At 47.8% G+C, this 22,412-nt stretch overlaps 1 protein-coding gene across 1 annotated transcript in view; it reads right to left on the bottom strand.

Annotated features, from left to right (window-relative positions):
* Nucleotides 1–1,775: 1,775 nt before the first annotated feature.
* Nucleotides 1,776–22,412, bottom strand: part of EXOSC1 (exosome component 1) — a 132,655-nt gene continuing 112,018 nt past the window's right edge. Inside the window, exon 8 of the mRNA XM_086922629.1 lies at nt 1,776–2,265. Within this exon, the coding sequence (XP_086778755.1) occupies nt 2,159–2,265 (107 nt within the window). The 3' untranslated portion in view covers nt 1,776–2,158. The remainder of the gene's footprint in view (nt 2,266–22,412) is intronic.

Here is a 22,412-nt window from a genome sequence, read left to right as displayed (position 1 = left end):
CGCCTTCAAACAGTGGTGCGGGGGCGTTGCATTGCGACGGTATCGGGGTGCGGAAGACCTTACTTAATGAAATTCACCGAGAGGACGAGAAGCTGCGCTCACTGGAGCGAGAACGACCTGAGCGACCAGATACTCATGAGGCCCTACTCGAGGCGAGGGAATCAGCAGCGGTGACAGTAGAACGCCTCAGGTGCTTTGACTACAAATCCTACCTCACGCGCGCCCATTCGGAACGGCAAGAGCAGAAACGGAATGTAAAAAAAAAAAAAAAACGCCACAGTTTTTATGAGGAGTCGCAGAGCACTACTATTGCAATTTGACAAATGCCGTAGCGAAATCGAGAGCAAAGCTGTTGGTACAGCGGACGAGCTGTTCTAAACCAAACCATTGGCTCGAACGAAATTCCTAAGTCAACCAAGCTTCCCTTCAAGTCCCCATAAAAAAAAGAGATCCACGTTGAAAGAGAAAAACATGAGACATTACCAAATATGACGTGTTTGGCTAACAAATAACATAGTATTAGGAAATATAATATAGAATTAAACAGAAAACGGCACTGGAGCTGTAGCTGAAACAGAAACATTGCTTTGAATGAAATAGGAAAGCAAAGAAAGCTTCTGTGTAAGTCCGTTGTTTAGGTTCATAAGTATAGAAATATTATCGGCAAGTACACAGCATCAATGTAAACCACGGGGGGAGCTGTAGCTCAAACAAAAAGATTGCTTCGAAAACAAGTCTGATGCGGGGGGCTGGGGAGCGGCAGCCTTTGAAGTCTGATGCCGAGGCACAGACAAATGGTGGTGTGTGATGTGGCTGGCGATGATGTGCACGTGCCTGGCTCACATGAACTGTGCGCGAGCGATACGCAGCTAGGTAGACTTTTCGGACCGCTTACTATAATATCGCCTATCAATCCCCACGGGATAGAATAGGCGAGACCTAAAAAAACAAGAATTTTAGTGACTCCTCGTACATTAACATATACCACAGAGAAGATCACTGACTAGTTGCAATTTGTGCAAGATGTCTTTAATTTGCTAAATTATTGGTAAATAAAGTATTTGTTATTCTTTAAAAAACAAAGATCATCAAAGTACATAGTGTGACACTAAAATACAGTATGAACTTAATCGACATGCTTGTTGCTTCTATGTAAAACACTTTTTTATATACAATAAAAAAGTAGAATTAAATAGAAATGAGACTCACTACATCACATCCGTGTGGGGCTGCTGTGGGAATATAAATAATCAGTACTGCAAAGCAAAAGTGAACAGAATAGCGGGCTTGTTTTCATTTTTGGGAGAAAATCTGCCCAATTTCATGAAGTAAAATCGGTTCAGGACACTCTTTAGGTGAACCCCTGCGAAGTTCTCAACAATGGTTTACATTGCAAAATGCATTGAAGAGGATTCCAATATTGCCAGTTGATGTACAACGAGTTTATAGCAGGCCGCAAAGTTCAAAGAGGCCTCCCTTTCCTTGGTCACAAACAGATTTGTTTGAGCATCATTTTCGAAATTTGTACGTGCATGCATACAAAGGGGCTGTGTCTCAACATGGTCGAAGTACAGAACTGGAAAAGGCTGTGGCGTCCATGAGAAAAGTAAAGACCCTCTTGCGCAGCTTTTTTTCTTTTTCACATTTACTTGCCCTTCGCTTGGCTGGCTAATGAATAATAATCACGTATTCAAAGCCAGTGGGCCAGACTGGTAATTATAGAACATAAAAACACTAAAGCCGAACAAGCAGTGGGATAAAAAAAAAAACAGCAATAATTAGAATGTACCTTTATTTTTCTTTAAATACAAACATTACACTTTACTTGCATTATGAAAGCCTGCAAAAATAAACGGCATTACTAATTTTGTGCCGAATCGGACCCTTTCAAACCATTTTCCGAGCAGTATAACCACTTTAGGCACTGAGGAGCAAAGAATTTTGGGAAACAATTTTTTGTTGGACATGAATCTGCAGATATGCAATCTATTCCGTCAACCAATGTACCCTTTGTCATGGACAACACATTGAGCAGCAAGACTGTACATGTCATAGAACAACAGATTTTATTTACGACAGGAGAGCTGCCAACAGTGCGGAGTGTGCAACACAGCACCAAGAGGCGCGGGAAACAACACTGCTGAGAAATTCAAGTGGACTACGTCTGAAGAAACTCTGGCTGCACCCGGGCCACTTTCCTGAACTCCTTCATGTGCGTCTGCGGGCACTGCATCTCACACCAGCTGATGGGCACCATCTGCACTCCTAGGAATGGGAAAAGCAGGAGTCAGTGAAACAGTTCACTGCAAATAGCAACGTCTTCCAGCAAGAATGTTGATCATGCTCATCGAACACGGATTGCTTCAGTTAGAGGTGTAATAGGAGTATGGACCTCATAATCTTTATAGCATGATGTGGGCATGTCATTGTTAAAGTTTAATTGGCTTCTCCCAACCAAAGCTAACACACTTAACAAACAAGCCGCCAGTTAATGTTAACATCAATTCGTCGTCTGCATAAATAAACGAGGAAGGTAAGAACTGTTAGCAATCGGCAACGTTCTGCTCAAATTCTGTCAACAGGAACTGGCTATTAGATAAGATTATCAGGCAAAAACAGACTGACATTTCTACACACTTTTTTAGGTTTCGCCTAGCGGAAGCTGCGCTCTGCGCAGCTTTTCCGCGCAGGCGAAATCCTGTTGAGAACCGTAGTGTGGCTTTTGTTCGGCCCTCGTCCTTGATTGGCTGGCTCCGTAAACGGAGCCTTGCCATTGGACGAGGGGCCTGTCCGTCAATGCCGGACCAGACACGGGGGCGTTCCCGACATTCTTTGGCTTTTGCCGACGTCACGGGACGCCGGGAACGCCCCCGTGTCTGGTCCGGCATTGCCGGCACCTCCCTTGCTCCCCCTCCCGCTTGTTTCCTGGTGTGGGAAATTAAACAAAGGTTTCTTTCTTCATACTGAAGCATCAGTGTGTTCCTGCAGATACTGACCTCGGTGGAAATGACAATGTTCCTTTAAGACGGCCTCCCACCATGAGGCAGCCTCGGCAGCGGCGAGGTGCGCCCTGTCTGCCTTGATGTCACGACAGGCAGAGGCCACCCCTTCGGAGCTCGCGGAGGCGGGCGTGCTGTTTCAGGAAGTGACTCGCTTTCACTTCGCTCGCAGCGGCTCTTCGAGACTTCAGGAAAAGAAAGTTGGGCAGAGCTGCAAGCTGGTCCGGCTGCTTCCGAAGGCAGGACCATGGGGTAAGCTCACGCGCTTGGCGTGCCTCTTTCAGCCCTGCTGTTCCACATGGGCCCGTCTCTAATAGAGCATCGTGTCTCAAGTAGGCAAAGGCTTGCATTATACGTTCTTTGTCAGACCTAAGAACATTCGTAACCTAAGACCACTCGCTCTTGTTCCCAGTAGGTTGGAAGGGCTTTCCAAGTGCAGGCGGCTCTCTGTCTGTCCCAAGGACAGAGGGCAGTGACCTGGCTCGTTGCTGCCCTATGTCCCGGGTTAAGTGCTGTTTGCTTGTTGGGAGCTGGCTTCCTCTCTCCAGATGTTTCTCTTGCTGCTGCGTCGAGAGCGCTGTACAAGTGCAGACTAGCACACATCTACAGTTCAAGCTTTCACAGGGGCAGCAGCAGGGTTTCTTGTAAGACAGCACCAGCAGTAACTTGTACACAGGATAGTACAACAGACTTATCTTCTGACACCCTACAGGGAAAAACCATGTGTAGTATTTACACCCTGCAGCGGCAGTGTTAGTAACACACATTGCTTACGATGGACAGGCAGGCACTTCTATAATTTGAGAGTACCAGCACTTTTCAGAAGAGGTGATGCACGTATATTACTAGTATAACAGCACTTTTTTGGTAGCATACGGGTGTTCTAGGATAGAGAGGGCCGGCAGTTTTACATTTTAATTTCAGTGATTGTGTGTTCACGTAGGCGAATAGGAGGCTCGCGTTTTCGGGGCTGTGTGGCAAATTTTAATGGTTGTAGCTTGTAATGAGCCAATTGTGAGTTCCAAAAAATTCAAGTGCCCCAAATTTGGTACCACATAGGGTATTCCGGACACCTCTGTGAAGCCATGCAGCAAGTACACCTTTGTTTTAGCAAAAATACTTGGAATGCATGAGCGCAGGCGTCCATATTGAATTCCTGCAGATTATTCCACCCCTCTACTTGTGCAGCCAAGGCAGTACCGGTTAGGACCAGTTGTGACTTTGGTTTACTGGGAACCGCATTGACCCCACCATGTTCTACCAGGCTCACCAGGTTCTGACAGCCACTCAGTGGTACTTATTGGGTGCACTAAAGTCCAGCTTATGAATCATGTACCCCAAGATGAAAAATATCATAGCAACATTTTGATGTGGCATGTGTGCATCTTATTGTATTATTTTAACTTGTTTCTTGGTGCCTGTCTTTACCTAATGAATAGAGCATCAGGACGGGACAGGGCCTGCTCAAATCATTTTCTCAAACAAAAGTAAGGCTCACCTGCACCCTAAGCCAATGAAGACTTTTACACTGAAGGGCATCCTGAGGTTCTTTACTCCTCCCTTTAGTACATAGGCGATGATGCTGTTTTTACAGTCATTAACGAGTGACTGGGTGATGGTAACTTTAATTGCGACATGGAATATTTTATTTTTAGTATTTTACTTTTAGTTCCCTGCCCCCTCGCTGTGCTTGCTTCCCTGCCCCACTACTTCGAGAGAAAGCCCCAGGCTGCTGAAAGGCCGGTGTATGTTGGAAAAAAAACAAATAGGGCTTAGAAAAACAAACGCCTCTCTGCGTGGCTTCCCGCCGGTGAGGGGCGAGGGCGCGTTTCGCCAGGGACCCCCATTGTCATGCGGGAATGTGCGAGGGACTTTCTTCTCATTAGGAGGTGGGGGGTGGAGCGGCCGCCGGGGCAGGGCGTGGTGCTCGGCAGGAGATGCAGAGATAGAAAGAGAAAGGGGGCTCTGTGCCCTTTTCCGAGCCGGGCTAGCCTTCTCTTGTCACTCACCTGGGAATATTTTAAGTGCGCAGTATGGAAATTAGCGAAGACGCTCGTTTTATACTTTTTGAACCCAAAGCTACTCTTTTTGTTTCTGAAGGAGGGATTTAATTAAGCTATTTGTATTCCAATAAAACACATTTTAATACATTTATAGTACAGATCCAGTAAAAAAAGGTAGCATTCTTCATATATTTGATTAGGCAGGAACACACCCAAAAAGTTCACACTAGTAGTTTAAACTCACTATTTCTAATCATGCATCTTTACTGCTGTTCATCTGTAAAGCTGTAATCATACATATTTTTTGTATTTTGCTGCTTTCACGCCGAGACTATATTATACATAGGGGCCCATACGTGCTCTTGAATATACATTGCGCCACCTGGCAGCTCTGCGACACGAGCTCAGAGGATACTGCCACTACAGTAGCTCGGAGTGTAGTCTGTAAACAGAAAGGTGGGAATAAAGCAAGTGTCAATTGCAGAATAATTGGTACCACTTGGTACCACTGCACCAGCCACACTACTTCCCTACTGACCGTTCTCCACTTCAGCCCCGTCTAAATTACAATTCCTGCTTGTGACCCTTTTGCCTGCTTGTGCTTGTTTTCCTGACCCTGTTGCCTGCTTGTGCCTCCGTGTGCCCCTGTTGCCTGCTTGTGCCTCCGTGTGCCCCTGTCGCCTGCTTGTGCCTCAGTTTTCGTGCCCCTGTTGCCTGCTTGTGCGCCCCTGTTGCCTGCTTGTGCCTCCGTGTGCCCCTGTTGCCTGCTTGTGCCTCCGTGTGCCCTTGTTGCCTGCTTGTGCCCCTGTTGCCTGCTTGTGCCTCCGTGTGCCCCTGTTGCCTGCTTGTGCCTCCGTGTGCCCCTGTTGCCTGCTTGTGCCTCAGTGTGCCCCTGTTGCCTGCTTGTGCCTCAGTGTGCCCCTGTTGCCTGCTTGTGCCATGTGGGTGTGTGTGGAGGGCTCTGTGTGGCTGTGTGTGTGGGGAGGTTTGTGTGGCTGTGTGTGTGGGGAGCTTTGTGTGGCTGTGTGTGTGGGGAGCTTTGTGCGGCTGTGTGTGTGGGGAGCTTTGTGCGGCTGTGTGTGTGGGGAGCTTTGTGTGGCTGTGTGTGTGGGGGGGGCTCTGTGTGTGTCATTTGCGAGAGATAAAGCTAGTGGCATTGTAAATGACAATGCCATTTATTTATGTTAAAAAATACATAAATAAAAATAATGTCAAGAGCAATGCCAATAGCTCTAACTTTAACAAAGGCGAAACCATTGCATTGTAAATGCTTGTTTACTTCTTCTTAAAGATTTCTTTATTTAGATAAAAATTGACCTGGTGTCAAAAATATGCATCGACATTCCTACTTTGTCTACGATACTTGGACGTTAAGACTACAAGTAGTTCACATCAGCAAAACAGGTAATTCACAGAGAAGGAAGACAATCGGAACAACACCCCCAATGGCATATACGATATGTACCTTTTTGGAATGTAGTAGATGTAGATTTTTTTTAACATTATGATATAATATATCTGCAGGAAACCTGGGCTATAGAACCGGTGTACTTTAAAATATATATATTTAAACTTAGCATGGTGAAGATTACGCTGGATAGTGCTCCCAAATGTCCTTTGATTGAGCCATAGAGTGAGTTCCTCCGGGATCCGCTCATCCATGTTGCCAAAGTAGGCAGCATCCTGGAGCCATTGAGAGATTGTTGGAGTTCTTTTCTGTATCCGGACCATAGCTACTTGTCGTTTGGCTACAAACAACATCAGGGAGGCTAGACGTGTAGACACCAGGGGTTCAGCAGATCTGTCACCCAGCAGGGCAACCTGTGGTGAAGGGTTAGTTACAAACTCAAACACGTCACTCAGCACTTGAAATATCTTGTACCAAAAAAGCAACACTTTTCACACTGCCAGGCTACATAAAAAATATTTGTAAAAATCAGATCCAAATAGCCCATAATGTTTACATGCTTTGCCATCAGATCCCCCAAGTTCAGCAATCCGTTCAGTAGTGTAGCAATATTGGTGTATAAATGTGAAATGAATCCATTTGTGTTTATAGTTGACAGGCGTCTCCTACACCTGTGCACAGCAGTATGCCCACGTCTTAACAGGTAGGCTGCACCCGAATGTTACCTCCCATCTCTGTTTAGCCTTCACAAGGAGGTGTGTCTCAGTGGCCATGACAAATGTCTATCAGAAGGAGATAGAGCGCCCAGTGTCTTTTTGAACAATGTATGTGGTGAGGAATGACAATTCCAGGGGGGTTGCGGGGGAAGGTGGAGAGGCCAGCCATAAGAGCCAGGCGAATTCTGTGATGAGCAAGTATCGCTAGTAGGGTTTTTGCACCCCTATTTAGAAAACTGTTCAATTTTAGGAATATTTTATTTCCAACAGGTCGCCCAAAACCGATAGACCAACTTTCTGTAGCAGGAATTTTATATCACCCTCCTGGGAGAGGGTTGGTGGGAGGGGTGGGGTGAGGGAGAGGGGGGAACATAGCTGCACTGTCCAGAAGAAATATAAGAGGGGAATAGGGTCTCTCAAGCCAAGAGTCCCTTACCAACTGCCACCAATGGCGACATGTAGCTGCAATCACGTCAATGTCCTCATGTACAATGCGTGGTGGGACAGAGCACCTAATAAGTTGTCAGAATGCTCTAATATGGGGTACAGTGCTTTGGGTCGGTGTTCAGTATTTCCGACAGTGTCTCTGGTATCCCAGATAGTGTGGTTGTGCAATAAGATAATAGCTATAGAAAGCAGAGACTGCCAACCCATTTTGCTGCGATGGTTTAGCGAGTACCTCCCATCGGATTCTTGGCTGTCACCCATCGCTTACCAACCAGAGTAATGTTTGACATAGTTGCTTGAAAAAGCAGAGCGCAAAGACCACTGGAATCTTGGTGAATAAGTATAAAAATGTCAGTAGAGCCAACATTTTCACTAAAGAGATACAACATCATACAGAGGAGTCATCTATCCCCTCTCGTTTGTAAGCAGTCTATAGCTGTCCCAAAGTTTCCCCTTAGCAGCTCAGCATGGTCATGCGTTATCCATATTCTCTGGTATTTTATCCCCTTTGGGCTCCACCGTAGAGGGTAGACCATGGCAGGGACAGAGGCAGAATCTGTGAAGGGAAACTGTTCTGATTTACACCACTTGACTTGAAGGCCAGAATGCCCCCAAACAATGGGTGAAAGATTTTTCTCTGGTTCATGGACATAGAGTCATGTTATCTGCGTACAGCAAGATAGATAATCAAGGATCCACCACCAAGCCTCAAGCCCGAAGCAAATGTAGTTCTTGTATACAGTAAGCAAGGGGCTCAATCTAGATTACAAAAATTAAGGGCGATAGCAGGCATCCCTGAAGGGTTCCCCTGGTTTTCGCAAGGATATTGGAGTACAACCAATGGATTTGATTCTGGCCTTAGGGCAAGAGAATAAGGGAGCGATTAACGAGAAGAAATATTTACCTAGGCCCAGCCGACGGAGCACATGAATCATGCATGGCCATGCCAGAGTACTGAACGTTTTCTCAAGCAGGACCGCCGTTAAAGGTAGCATTGGGTCCACCCTATGACAGATGGGCATTAGAGTTTGGAGATTAAAGGCGGCGGATCTTTGGAGAATGAAACCAGATTGATCTGGCAAGACTAGGAACTGCATGAGGCTGGAGGCGCTATGACAGGATCTTCGCCAATATTTCAGTATCAGTATTTAGCAAAGATAGAGGTCTGTACGACAAGCCAGATCTTTATTGGGTTTTAACAGAGCCCTGCACAGTGGATGGGGGTTATGTTTGCCCTTGAGAGTTGTTACGTTGTACATATCCAGCAGTTTGGTGGTCTATATAAGCTTTATAAAAATACACTAGGAGGCCCCCCACTTCCAGTGATTTGCTACTGGCTTTATTCATATCTACTGTTACTGGAGAGTTAAGCAACTCTCGGACTGGAGCCTCCAGCCATGTTAGAGTAACACGATCAGAGTAACAGGAGATTTCTTCCGCAACATGTTGAGTGGAGGAGATGCATAGATCCTCAAGGTACTTACAGAAGACTGACATGAATTCAGAAAAGTCTGCAGGAATATCGCCATAGGAATTACAGATACCAGTGACTCATTTATAAGGTCTAGTGCCTCTAGTGAGCCAGGCAAGGATTCTATCTGGTCGGTCTACTTCATCAAACTGATGTGTGGGGAACTTGAAAACCTCTTGCGCAGCCTCATCCTTGAATTCAGATGAAATGAAATGAAAACGGGATTTCTAAAGCGCATGGCTGCCCGGGGGCATCCCAGCGCTGGGATTGTACTAGCAACTGAGGGGGGAAACGGAAAGGGGGGGGGGGGGGGGGGGGGGGGGGGGTGTGCAGATTATTGTGGGAAAAGGTGAGTTTTGAGTAACTTACGAAATTTAATGTGATTCGGTTCAGCGCGTAGATGGATTTGTAGGGCGTTCCAAGATATTGCGGCTGCAACTGAGAAACGGCGTCCTCCAGTTCGGGCTTTCTTAATTCTGTGTACCGTGGCCAAGTTGCCATGGGAGGAACGCAGAGACCTGTTGGGTTTGTATGGGAAGAGCATGATTTTGTGCAACGGGGGACCCTGGCCTTGTAGAGCCTTGTGTGTTATGCATAAGGCCTTAAATTTAACCCTTTCACGGATTGGCAGCCAGTGAAGTGCCTTCAAGGCAGGTTTGGCTGATGTTCTACGGGGGGTACCTGTCAGGAGCCTTGCCGCGGCATTTTGAGTTCTCTGCAGAATGTTCATGGTTGCTTCAGGGGCTGACAAAAAGAGGGCATTGGCATAATCTAGCCTAGATGATATCAGACCTTGTATGAGGAGTTTTTGAGAAGGTGCTGGGAGCAGAGGGAGGATTTACCTGGCCGAGCGGAGTAGGCCTACGCAGGTACCCGCTGTTTTTTTGGCCTGGGTTTTAAGTGAAAGGTCCTGTTCCAGCCAGAAACCCAGACTTTTGAGCTCCGTCTTGGGTTGAGGAAGGGTACCTAGGCAGGATGGCCACATTGCGCTGGGTAGGGGTGATGTTTGGGGTCCCAGTAGCATAAGCTCGGTTTTGGAGCCATTCAGTTTCAGCCTTGAGTCACACATCCATTGGTAGATCCCTTCGAGACAGTCATGAAGGTTTTTGAGTTGGGCACTTTCTAGCGAGAATGAGACCACCATTTGGGTGTCATCAGCGTATGTGATGGTTTTTATCCCAAAGGGGGTAACCACTTCCTCCAGGGGGGCCATGCAAGTATTAAATAGTGTAGGGCTCAATGAAGAGCCCTGAGGGACCCCACACTGGAGGGGGAAAAAAATCAGATCGCTCATTACCTTCACAGACCCGAAAGGTTCTGTCTCTGAGGAAGGATGCGAGCCAGCAAAGTGCTGTGTTTCTTACTCTTAAGTTGGACAGCCGCTGGATCAGGATCTCGTGGTCAACCGTGTCAAATGCAGCGCTTAGATCCAGGAGGATCAGTAACACTGATCCCCCTGAATCCAAGATGCATCTGGCTTTCTCCACCACTTGTAGGAGGGCGGTCTCGGTCCCCTGACCAGGGCGGAACCCAGTTTGGGAGGGGCGAAGAAGATTGTTGGCTTCGAGGAAAGCCGATAGTTGCTGATTGACAACCTTCTCTGTGATCTTACTTATCCCTGGCAAGAGGGAGATTGGGCGAAGGTTGGAGAGGTCAAGTGGGTCAAGACCTGTTTTTTTCTGTAGGGCTTTCACTACTGCGTGCTTCCAGCTATGGGGGACCACTCCTTGGCTAAGAGAGGCGTTAATAAGATTAGTGGCCAGGTGTGAGATGGTGGGTCCCACTTGTTTGAGAATATGAATGGGGGCTGGATCATTTGGGGAGCCACTTTTCATGCCTGAGAGGGTTTTTAGAAACTCTTCATTGGTCATCTGATTGAAACGGTCAAGGATAGGACCGGTCGTTGGAAGTGAAGAGGTTTCTGCAGGGTTTTTGTCAGATTTGGGGGGGAGGGTTTGTAGGATGGTTGTGACTTTATTCTGAAAAAAAGTTGCTATTTGATTGCATCTAGCGACAGAGGGTCTCCTGCAGCTGAGCCAGCATTCCACTATTCTTGGAAGTCAGATATTAGCTTTCAAGGGTACGCAGCTGAAACTCGTGGCAGCAGATGAATTTGAGGATGTCCGCAAGGCCACCCACAGAATCGCTATATCCTTGACTGCGTGTTCATTTAGACTGAAATATTTGGTGATGGCTTCCCTTACTTTGGTTTGGAAAACAGTGTCCTGTAATCCGGTACCGTGCAGGTGGCAGTTAATGAAACAGTGACCAAAGCGGGGGGAGGGGTGGGGGTGGTTAGCCAGGAGGTTCGTTGGGCAGTCAAAAACCCGTTTGACCAGGGAATGGTATAATAGAGTATGGGGAGCACTTAAGTGCGTCTAACCACAGGTCAAAACGACTGTAAAATCTGCTTCATATATAGGGGTGGGCGGATTTTGCATAGTCGCGCTACGCAAAGCTCTACGAAACGGGAAAAAATCTCTGCGAGCACACAATCGTTCCGCGAACATGTGGAATTGCTTGTTGTGTGCTCGGGAGAAATCTCACTAACACGCATTTTGAAAGGGTGAACAAGCAAAACATTCCGAAGCCGCGGATCGCAGAATTATTGGCCATTTCGCGTTCTCTGCGGAACGCAAAATTACCCAAATTCCGCGAGCGGAATGAAATATACCACCCAGGCCTACTCATATCCAGTCGGGCAGACTTATCATATACAAGAGAATGATATGTATATTCAGGGTTATAGGGGCATAAAACGTGCAATGCATCTACAAAATAGCACAACTGCATCACTTGAGATAAAGACTTACTGACCTTTTGTGTAGGATGCGGTTTTGTAGAGGTTCGATTTAGTGTTGTAGGAAGGGTAGTGTTAAAAATCGCACTCCAGACTGTAAGCCTCAAGGAGCACAACCATATGAACAATAGTAAGTATACATTACCATACAGTTACATGTTCAGATATACACCATATATCAGTGCAAATCCGATGCTCATGTTACTATTGGACATGGGGACTAAATCTGAACCTCATGGAGCAGTACTGGATAGCGTACTGTTGTACACGTGCAGAGATATGTTCAGAGAGGGTACCAGCTGTTACAGGTACACTCAAACATGGCAGTCAACAGAATATCAGGTCAAGCACTTTTATCAGTAGGTAAAAACATGTATTCATTGTCACTAAGGCCCAGAGCATCATACCTTTTGCTGCGCCCAGATGATGCGGAGCTCCCAGCTGCAGGCACGTTATGTTTAATAAGTGCCAAGCCAAGCTACAGAAAAAAGTACATTTTACCTTTGCATTCCAATTTCAGTTTTGCCAGGTAGAGCATCAAGTATTTAAGACAGATAGAACGAAGACGTCTCGAGAACTGCAAAGGTTCGCCGAATCCTCCTGCATGGCCTGAGTGAAATCAGGGTAGAACAAGATCTTTGAGCCCTTATACTGCAGATCTGGGGAAGCTCTATTTAGTTTCAGTATCCTGTCTTTGTAGCTGAGAAGGTGTGCTATTACAGTTTTAGTTTTCTGGCCAGGTTTGGATATAGGTACGAGGGATAGATGTGCTCTCTTGATTATGAAAACACTTGAGAACTTGTGATGCTAAACAGTGAGGACAACAGCTTTTCGATGAAGAGCTCCACGTTTCCAGTTGTCATTGTTTCAGGGACACCTAGGATGTGAACACTTCTGACGAGACCTGCCCTCTAAGTCCTCATTTCTCACCCAGAATGTCTTCAGAGTTTTGTTGTGGTGTAGATAGATGCCTCTCAGCTTCATCTTGCATATCGTCAAGATTGGAAATCAGAGTTCCGGCCTGGGTAAGTTTGGTATCCTGGTCATCCGTTTGCTCTTGGAACTTATCCATTAAAGAGACCAGAGAGTCTATTTTGGCATTGACAGATTGCAGGCAGGCATTCATCTCCTGCAACACATCTGATACTGTGTTATCAGATAACTCCTGGGGGGCAGAAGCACCCACTTTGTGTGCGCCCATATCTTGTCAGAGGAGCCTGGACTGTTTATGATCCCTTCTACCCATTGCGTTTAGTGAGCTTCACAGAGCAAGATGCCAAATCACAGACTGCCCCAGTGAGGGGTAGACGATAGGGGTGCTGCCAGTCACATTCCTGCCCATAGAGCAAAATAACCAAGTCCAGCATTCCATGGCAGACCCAAGCCAGGTCCACTAACTTAAGGTCACATGGGCGCCCAGGTCTATAGGGTACCCCGACATCCGTCCGCCAGGAGCATCACCAGCTCTCACCGGGATCAAACCCTCAAGGAGCCAAACTGCCAGAGCTAGGTGGAGATAGCTTGTCCCAAACTGGCAGAGTGGATAAAAACACCGTAAGTGATACAATAGAGTATTTGAGACAAATGTATGTATGTATTAGTTTTAAGTCGGCTCCACTGTGACCATACCTCTCATTGAAAACTAGTTACATACAATAAATACACCACTGACTACTGTGTATTGCTCCGGCCCCACTGGAGGAACCAACCAGCACTTCAACTTTGTTTGATGGTGTACCAAGCAGGAGCTTGCAGGTATAGACAGCGCTGTATTGAGGAGGGCTGTTCTACATGAGAGGAGTTTCGTGACAGGCATGAGGGCCTGAGATGTGCTTTATCGTGAAGTAGTTAACTAGGATAAATAAATGTACAACTTTATTCTGTAGTGAATAATACTGCAATACCATATTTAATTGTTCCACTGAGAAGAAAGAGTCCCACCTATTTTCAAAGCAATACGGAGCTGCAAGGCTCACTTATATTCCACACTAGCAAGTTCTGTACAAAAGGAACGTCAATACCATCTGAAGGCTTTATTAAGACACTAAGCAGAAAAAAGTACCTAGGAAAGGAAATTGGAATTTCCCTTCTTAACAAACTCGGCTACTACTCATCCACCTATTCCTTCTGATTATCCTTCGTAACCAACACCAAAGCCCATCATACCTTAACCATTAACTGATCAGAGAATTCTCATAAGCCCTCATTAGTTTACAGAAATTCAGCCAATTCAAAGAGTCTTTCTACTGACAGAGAGATTCAAGTGATTCCCTCTTTTTTTGTGGGAACAAGGCACTTTTACTAGCCTATGCCAAGTTCACACTTTTTGAAGATCCTCTGACTTACAGCCTGACTGCCAGGTCCAATACAAGTTTCAGTCTGGAAGTCTGGCTTCGCTCATCTTGTGATACAATCCAAATAAATGTTTAAATAATAAATACTTGAGAGCAGAACAGAGAAACTGTACAGCAAAACCACACCGCAGGTTAAAGACAAAGTCAGAGTGACCAACGTCGGAGTGATGTGGACACTGGTGGGGAGTTCCCAGTCGGTCACGCGGACAAACAGCAACACCCAAATAGCCTGTCCCACACTGTTGCTGCTGCTTAGTTAAAACACTACATACCAAGAGGTGGAGGCAATGAGGGATTCAATGAAGCCCCTCACTTAATTGTGTGAAACAATTGAAGTAAGAGGAACCCGTCCTGTGAAGACGGCTAGCATCAATATAGTGCTTAAAGAGCAAAGAAAGCAGAGTATACACATCAGCCTGGTGTGAGTGACTTAGCTAGGAGCTGAACTGGGGTTCATCCACAAGGAGAAGATGGAGGACTCGCTTGAGTGAATCGACCCAAAAAAATGGAGAGGGAAGCCTGGAATCCTGAAAGGAGGGCAATGAAGTCTTAGGCTTCTGGAGGTGCAGACAGAGTGAGAGGAACGGGGCAGGAGGTGGGTGGACACTCTTGAGGAAAACTATGCTGAGGGGGATAGGGTGGCAGAGAGTTGGGGCTCAAAGCATGGATCACTGGACCCGGTACCCATGGCATTTAGAGTTTCAATATTGAATGGAATAATGCTTTTGAAGAACATACATACTCCATACCTATGTATGAAGCAGAGCTCTGCACAGAGTTATTATGGATATGGAAGATGAGCCAAAAGTTGCTGCAAATTGATGCTTGGATCTGCCATTAGCATGCACCAATATGATCCCTGATCATAACAAATGTTAGAATGAGTGAGGTACCCAAGCTGGCAAGGACTGAATGTTGAAGACAGAATCTTTATCTCAGTGCACCAAGGGTAGTGATGAATTTGTGCTGGCCGATATATTAGAATAACCACAATACATTTCTAAAGATAGTAGAGGATTATATCCGTCGCAATGTTTCTCCCCTAAAGTAGGCAGTCAGTGGCCCAGTGTGTGTGGCTGTTTGACTCCCTCTGGCTCTATACTTCACTAGGCGTCATAGTTGCCACTAAAAGCATAATACTACTTGATACAGCCACTCAAAAGGTCCGACAATATTTTGACTGTCTTATGCTTCGGACCTTATCCATAAATAAAGCACAGATTGCCAACCTTCACTCATCTTGCGAAAAAATCCCCACGTAGAAGAGCTCTCAAAACAAAATTGTGGATGATCCATCTTTGAAAATGATACTGCAATGGCTGCTAAGAAGAATGATTTTTTGGGTCACCTAGTAGATCCTCCAAGCCACAAAAGGTAACTGTCTCCATTTCAGGCAAAAGCAGAACTGGCAGGTGTCTCACACTCCTCTCGCAAAGAGTTATGCTAAGGGAGGCGATAGTGTTAGGAGTCAGACTTACTGGTCACAGAATCTCTAATCTGCAGATGGTGTACAAGGAACCAGCTCCAATACCCCAAAATAGGTATGCACATGCAATAGTTCATATTTCACAGTATATATATATTTACTTATTATAGACTATATGTCTACAGGGAATGAATATTAGAATGAGTTTAAGTATTATAAAGAGCTCAGCAATAATTCAAATTATGGCAAAGGTTTAATACCCCCTCAAGTATATTTGAAGGTTTAATACCCCCCACAATTATATTTAATCACTTTTCCCTATCCTATTAGTCTACCTTCGTTTTACCCAGCAATAGCTTGGTTGCACTAATTCTTCACTATATGCCAAGTCATGTGATGCTCCCTGTGTACCTTATTGTTCCTTCAGTTTGCAGATGCCAAAACAATATGGTTTCTTACTAGTAGGAGCAGTTTTGCAGCTTGAAACGTTTTCGGGATTCAAATGCACTGCATTATTTTGCGATATAGTGGTTAGGTCCGGAACACTTTTTAGTCCTTTTTGTTTTGTTTTATTTGACGTCCTCTGTGGACATTTGGCACTCTCTCGTTCCTCTATGTCAGACGTAGGCATGTACACCATCTTCAGTTTTTTTTCCCCACTGTTGGTTCTGGGAGCATCAGCTCAAATTCTGAAGACGCCAGAAAAGAAAAGCAATACGTTCGATGAATTGTTGAGGACAGCATGGGGACAATGTTCACAAAGGAAATCCACTCATAGAGAGAAATAACCAAAAGACACTGAAGATTACTGAAAAGTAGGTGGACTGTGTGGGCTAACAACCACGCCGTCAGAGAATGCATGGGCAGGAACAGTCAAGATAAATGGACAACACTGCCTTTAGGTTCTATCTCAAGCGTCACCATAAATTAATCCACAAGGGCAACCGTCAAGTTTGCAACATCTGTTTGCCAAGAGACCAAATGGTCAAAGGCTCTGAGTCGTGCACAGAGTCCCTTCAGAAGACGCTATGGACTAGGGCGAAGCAGAGACAGGCACACCACGCCACAAAGAAGACCCGGAAGAAAGGGAGCTCAGGCTGTCGAGCCAAGAAGAGGATGAATTAGGCGAAGAGGTGGCACAGGTCAAAGTATCGGATGCCAAGGGAGAGACGGTCAAGTTTGAGGCAGAAAAAAAGAGGCCTCTGCATTTCAGCGTCCCCTCCAGGAATTTGTCCATGCCCATAGTCCCTCTTGCCAGTATTTCGTATAGCTTTCTAAAGCATGGTGTTCTATGGGCGAAGACAGGTTGGCTCATGCTCCGCTCCTGTATTAATATATATAGGATATCTGAGCAAAGCTTCTTGTTTAAAATATACTGAGAAACTCCATGCCATTTTTCTTTCTTTTTACTCCAAGGCTGAACACACAAAGTCATTGTCCCTTCTCTTCCATATCGCAGCTGCAGTGTGTATTAAAAGAGTGTGCATCACAGAATGGAAATGTTCCTCTCGCTCATTAACATGAGTTCAGAAAACCATGGCAATTCTAGCTATTAACCTCACAAACTATAACATTTGCCTTCTTTCTAGGCCTTGAACTTGAACCTCACATTCCATTCATTTTAAATGCAAACACATTAATCATGTTTGTATCCAGCATGGTCTGTGTTGAATGTAACATGAAAAATACTTACAGAAGCCTTGCCATACACTTCAAGCCCCTCTTATAAAAGGAAGATTTCTTGTTCGTTGGACTTGTAAAATAAATGGAGCAAGACTTTACATATCAATATTATGTGGTGCAAACACAAATAACTGCAACCATGATTGACACAGCTGAAGATATCCAAGATCTAGGAGTGAGCAATAAGAGGATATTTCTATGGTGAGCAAAATCCCGGATGAAACTCAATCAACTGTAACTAACATGATGGAACAGCTGAAAGATAGTAGAGACCAGTGCAATGACCTGGAGACCGCCTGCGTGACATTGTGAGAATAAGAAACATGTAAGAGTAGCCTGAAGGAGAACATATAGGGAAATTGTGCACTGCACTCTTCCAAAATGAACTTTAAGTATGTGACTGGTGGGGGCGCTAGAGGGCGCACTGCGGAATGGCCGCACTGTCGTGAGGCTCCCGCTGCCCGGAGCTATTATCCGCCTAGAGATCCTGATGACCATCGCTGCGCCCTGATCTGACCCCGCGGATCTACTGGGATACCGACTGACCACCCACGGTCCAATTCCTGGGCCATTTGGAGGTTGCTGGCCGAAGTTACGGGGACCCCAAGTTTCCCCGACTTGCGCTCTGGAAGTCTGATGCCCCCTGGCCCGGCGTCGTTGCTCATGCCAGTCCGGGGCTCTGCACGTGTGGTGTAGGCCTTGCTCCGCCCCTCTTCATCGGGGCCCGTTCGCTCGCTGGGCAAGCCGTTTGGCTCTTCCTTGCTGTCGGACTTATCTCTTGGCTCCTGCATCTGCCTGCCCGGATACCATTGCACACGGAGGCGCCACGGATCTGCTTTTTGGTTTCTGGGGGCTCGCTCCCTTGGCCTTGGAGCGGGGACGGCCATTCTCTCGTCGCTGGGTGTGGCGGGGCGCGCTGGCCTGCTCGTGCCCCCACGATTTGAGCCTTTTGCTTGTGGCCGTACCCCTGGTCCGCTTTCGACCCTATTTGCTTTTTGTCCCCCATTACATCTCTAGCGCACCATTATGGGGAAGCCGGACACTAAACAATCCAAACTGTCCTTTGATTCTGGAGGGGCTAGGCGGGCGACGCGATTGCTTCAGGACGCTGGACCTTCGCGGTCCCCCCCCCCGAATGTCGCTGATAGTGTCCCGCAGCCGCCGCCGCCAGACTTTGCCCAAATGATGCAGGAGATGAGGCAGGGGTTTGCCACGATAGTGGACAAAGTGGACAAGATCTCGTCACGCATGGATGCGGTTGTCCAGAAGTTGGATGTGCACGAGGAGCGCTTGACGGCGGCGGAACAGCGCATTTCGGACCATGATGACACGGCGGCCACCCATACCACCCAACTGGCGAGAATGGACAATATCCTGCGTGTCATTGCCGCTAAGAATGAGGAGTTGGAGGCGAGGAGTAGGCGCAACAACGTGCGCATTGTTGGTGTGCCGGAATCCACGAATGTGGGCAAAATGGAGACTTATGTGGAGAGGCTACTTGTGGGCGCCATTGGTGCGGAAGTGTTCTCATCCCAGTTCATCGTTGAGAGAGCGCATCGGACACTGGGGCCTCGGCCGGCCTCTGGGGCAGCACCGCGCCCCATTATTGCGCGCCTTTTGAACTATCGAGACCGAGACGCCGCCCTCCAAGCCGCCCGCACTAACAGGGCCCTCTCGTTCGAAGGGGTGTCTTTCACCATGTACCCTGACTTCACGCCTATGGTGCAGGATCAGCGTCGTAAGTTCCTGGGGGTGAAGAAGAAGCTTCGGGACCTGCAGGTGGACTACGCCCTGCTATACCCTGCTAAACTTAGAGTGACGCACCAGGCTAAACAACATTTCTTCACCAACCCACAGCATGCTGAGGATTTTGCGAAGCGCCTCCAGCGCGAGCGGGCAGCTGCGGACCGGGAAGGCGATCGAGGTCCTGAGGACGAACATTCAGCGGCTGAGGAGGAGGTCGCCTGATTGTGGTGACTTTGGACTTTGTCTCTCTTTTTTCTTTTTTTGGAGTGTTCTGGTCGTGTGTCTTTCATATTTAGTTTTGTTGCCCTCCTTCTCCGCTCTTGCGGCCTTCCTATTGCCCGCTTTTACTTTTGTTGGAGTGGGGGTCATGTCTTTCATGAGCTGCGTGAGTTCTTGCTGTTTCCTGGGGTCGGGGTGGCACCGCGGGATGGTGCTATCTGATGTTGCGCTCCGGGCACCCACCCCCCGCGCGGCGCCTGGGGCCGTCTGACGCTTGTTGGCACGGACACTGGCGTGGCGTGAGGGAGTGGTGTCGTGCACCTCTGGAAGGCTCCCCGGAGGGTGTGCCCCATGTGTACCTTTGGTTTGGATTCTAGTCCTTTGTTGTTTGACTGGATGTTTGTTGGGGAATGGGGGGGGGGGTGGGGACGCGTATGGCCTGACTGTTGGGGTGCTCTCAGGTGGGTGGATGGGACGGGAGTGAAGTTGTCCATGTTTGATTGCCCAGAATCTCTGGGTCGGTACGATAGGTGCTGCTGCTGTCTGGATGTATGGGTGTGGTGCTATGCCCGCTATCTAGGCTGGTTCATTTCTTTATCTGGCGGCACTGATCATGTGGGCCGTTTTGCCGTCCATCTTGGGCCCGGATGCGCTGGCCGCCATTTTAGGCTGCCACGTGACGGGGTGCGCTATGTAAGAGAAACACGTGTGCGAGTTGTGGGTCGCGTGAGATGGATTGATGGCATGCGGCGTGCAGTATGTTCTGAGTGCTTGTTGCATGGGCGGTTTGGCTGGGGGGGGGTCGTTGTGGTTTTGGTTGATTGGTTCGGAGATGGCTGGGGACTGTGCGGAGTGTCTGTAGGGGGGTGTCTGCGCCCTAGGGTGTGGACCTGTTTTTGGCTGTTGCTGGTGGTTGGATGCCCTGTGTTTGCTTATTGGGTCCCGTTGGGCCCTGAAATTGGGTAATGTCGACTGCTGTTATAGATCAGATATCGATTCTGTCCTGGAATGTACGGGGACTTAATGATGCCAGGAAATGTCGTAGTGTGATCCAGTACTTGGACAGGCATGCTATTCATGTTGCTCTCCTCCAGGAGACGCATCTGCGTCCCGCTCCTTCCCCCAATTTTGGCGGGAGGTGGGCTGCGGCCAGGAGGTTTGCTTCCTATTCTTCTTATGCTCGGGGGGTTGTTATCCTTGTTAAAAGATCGCTCGCATTTCAGGAACTGGGATTTGTTGGGGACCCTGAGGGGCGATATGTGCTACTGTGGGGGCGGCTTGGGCAGAACACTGTCTTGTTTGTTAATTGCTATGCTCCTAATGTTGATACGCCAAGTTTTTTTGTTACTTTGTGGGGTCATGTTCTTGCTGTGGATGCCACTTACATTGTGTGGGGAGGTGATTTCAATCTTGCATTTCATGCCCAGTTGGACAGATCGGAGGGGAGCCCTCAGTATAATGTACATGCCAGAGAAGTGTTACGGGGGATTGTGGAAGAGGCCGGGCTGATCGATGGCTGGAGGTACGCCCACCCTGCCACCAAGGAGGGCACTCATTACACCACACATGCTCGCTCATGGGCAAGACTGGATTATGTGTTTCTCTCTAGGGGGCTGGGAACTGGCCTACGGGAGGCTACACATCTGGCTCGGACGTATTCTGATCACTGTCCGGTGAAGGTTGTTCTATCCGTCCCCGGGTTGCATAGGCCGCGCCCACCTTGGCGGCTGTTTCCGACTGCTTTGCTTGACCCGGTGTTCAAGGAGGAGCTTGGCGTGGAGGTAGAGGCGTTCTTCCCTAGGAACAGAGGCTCTGTGGACAGCGTCGAGGTCATCTGGGAGGCGTTCAAGGTCACTATCCGGGGTGTCACTATTTCTAAAAGTTGTGGAGTACTTCGGCTGATTGTTCGGACCCTCGAGGGCTTGGAGGCTGACTTGCGTGACTTAGAGCGTAGGATGCAGGTTGACTCTGATCCCGACCTTCTGGTGCAGTTCCGTACTAAGCTCTCCGACTATGAGGAGGAAGCTGCTAGAGAGGCTAAGCATAGGGGAAAATACTGGACGGCGAGGCGATACTGTGAAGGGGAGCGGCCCGGTAAGGTCCTCGCTGCCCTTACTAGACATCCAAGGCATGGGTCTGACGTGCTGGAATTGGTGTCGCCGGATGGCACTCGCTGCCGAGACACTTCGGAGATCCAGCGTACTTTTATTGACCATTATACGCACCTTTACACGACTCAGCAGACGGGTGAGACTCGATACGGCGGATTTCTTGATGAGCTGGCACACTGTTGGTTATCGGATGGTCATCGGGAGTTCTTAGGCAGGCCCCTGGAGGTGGAAGAGGTCAGGAATGCCATCATGTCTCTGTCTAATGGGAAGGCCGCCGGTCTGGATGGCCTTCCTGCTGAATTTTATAAGTGTTATGTGGACATCATGGCCCCTGTGCTGCGTGAGGTTTTTGAGGAGTCCCTGGAGGAGGGGCGTTTGCCGGGCTCCATGCGCGAGGTCGCCATTACGTCGCTGCTTAAGCCGGGTAAAGATCCGTTAGATGTGGGCTCTTATAGGCCCCTCTCATTGCTCAACTGCGATGTCAAAATTCTCGCGAAGGTATTGGCAGTACGCCTAGCCGAACTCATGCCCGTTATTGTGCTGCCTGACCAGTCGGGATTTGTGCCTGGCCGTGCTACCTCCCACAATCTTCGCACTTTGTTCTCGCTTGTGTCAACCATTGCTCCTACTGTCCCGGTCGCCTCCATCTTTCTCGATGCCACTAAGGCGTTTGACTCTGTTGAGTGGGGCTATCTTATTGATGTTCTTTGTCGAATGGGCTTCCCCAGGATCTTCATCTCATGGGTTAAGCTCTTATACACGGATCCGATGGCGAAGGTGGTGGTGAATGGGGTGCTGTCCCCCTCGTTCCCTCTTACGAGAGGGACCCGACAGGGATGCCCCCTCTCGCCCCTCTTGTTTGCTATAGCCATTGAGCCACTGGCCTGTAGGATTCGTCAGTTTCACCAGCAGAGCGCCTTTAATTGTCTGCAGCGACAGGTCGGTATTTCTTTATACGCCGATGATGTTACGCTCTATGTCAAAGACCCTGAGAACAATCTTAATTCGCTCTTACGAGAGTTGGTTGCT

Source organism: Lissotriton vulgaris, chromosome 5 (genome assembly GCF_964263255.1).
Source record: "Lissotriton vulgaris chromosome 5, aLisVul1.2, whole genome shotgun sequence".
Taxonomy (NCBI): Eukaryota; Metazoa; Chordata; class Amphibia; order Caudata; family Salamandridae; genus Lissotriton; species Lissotriton vulgaris.
The sequence above is the reverse complement of the archived record's forward strand: the minus strand, read 5'-3'. Positions and strand labels throughout refer to the sequence as shown.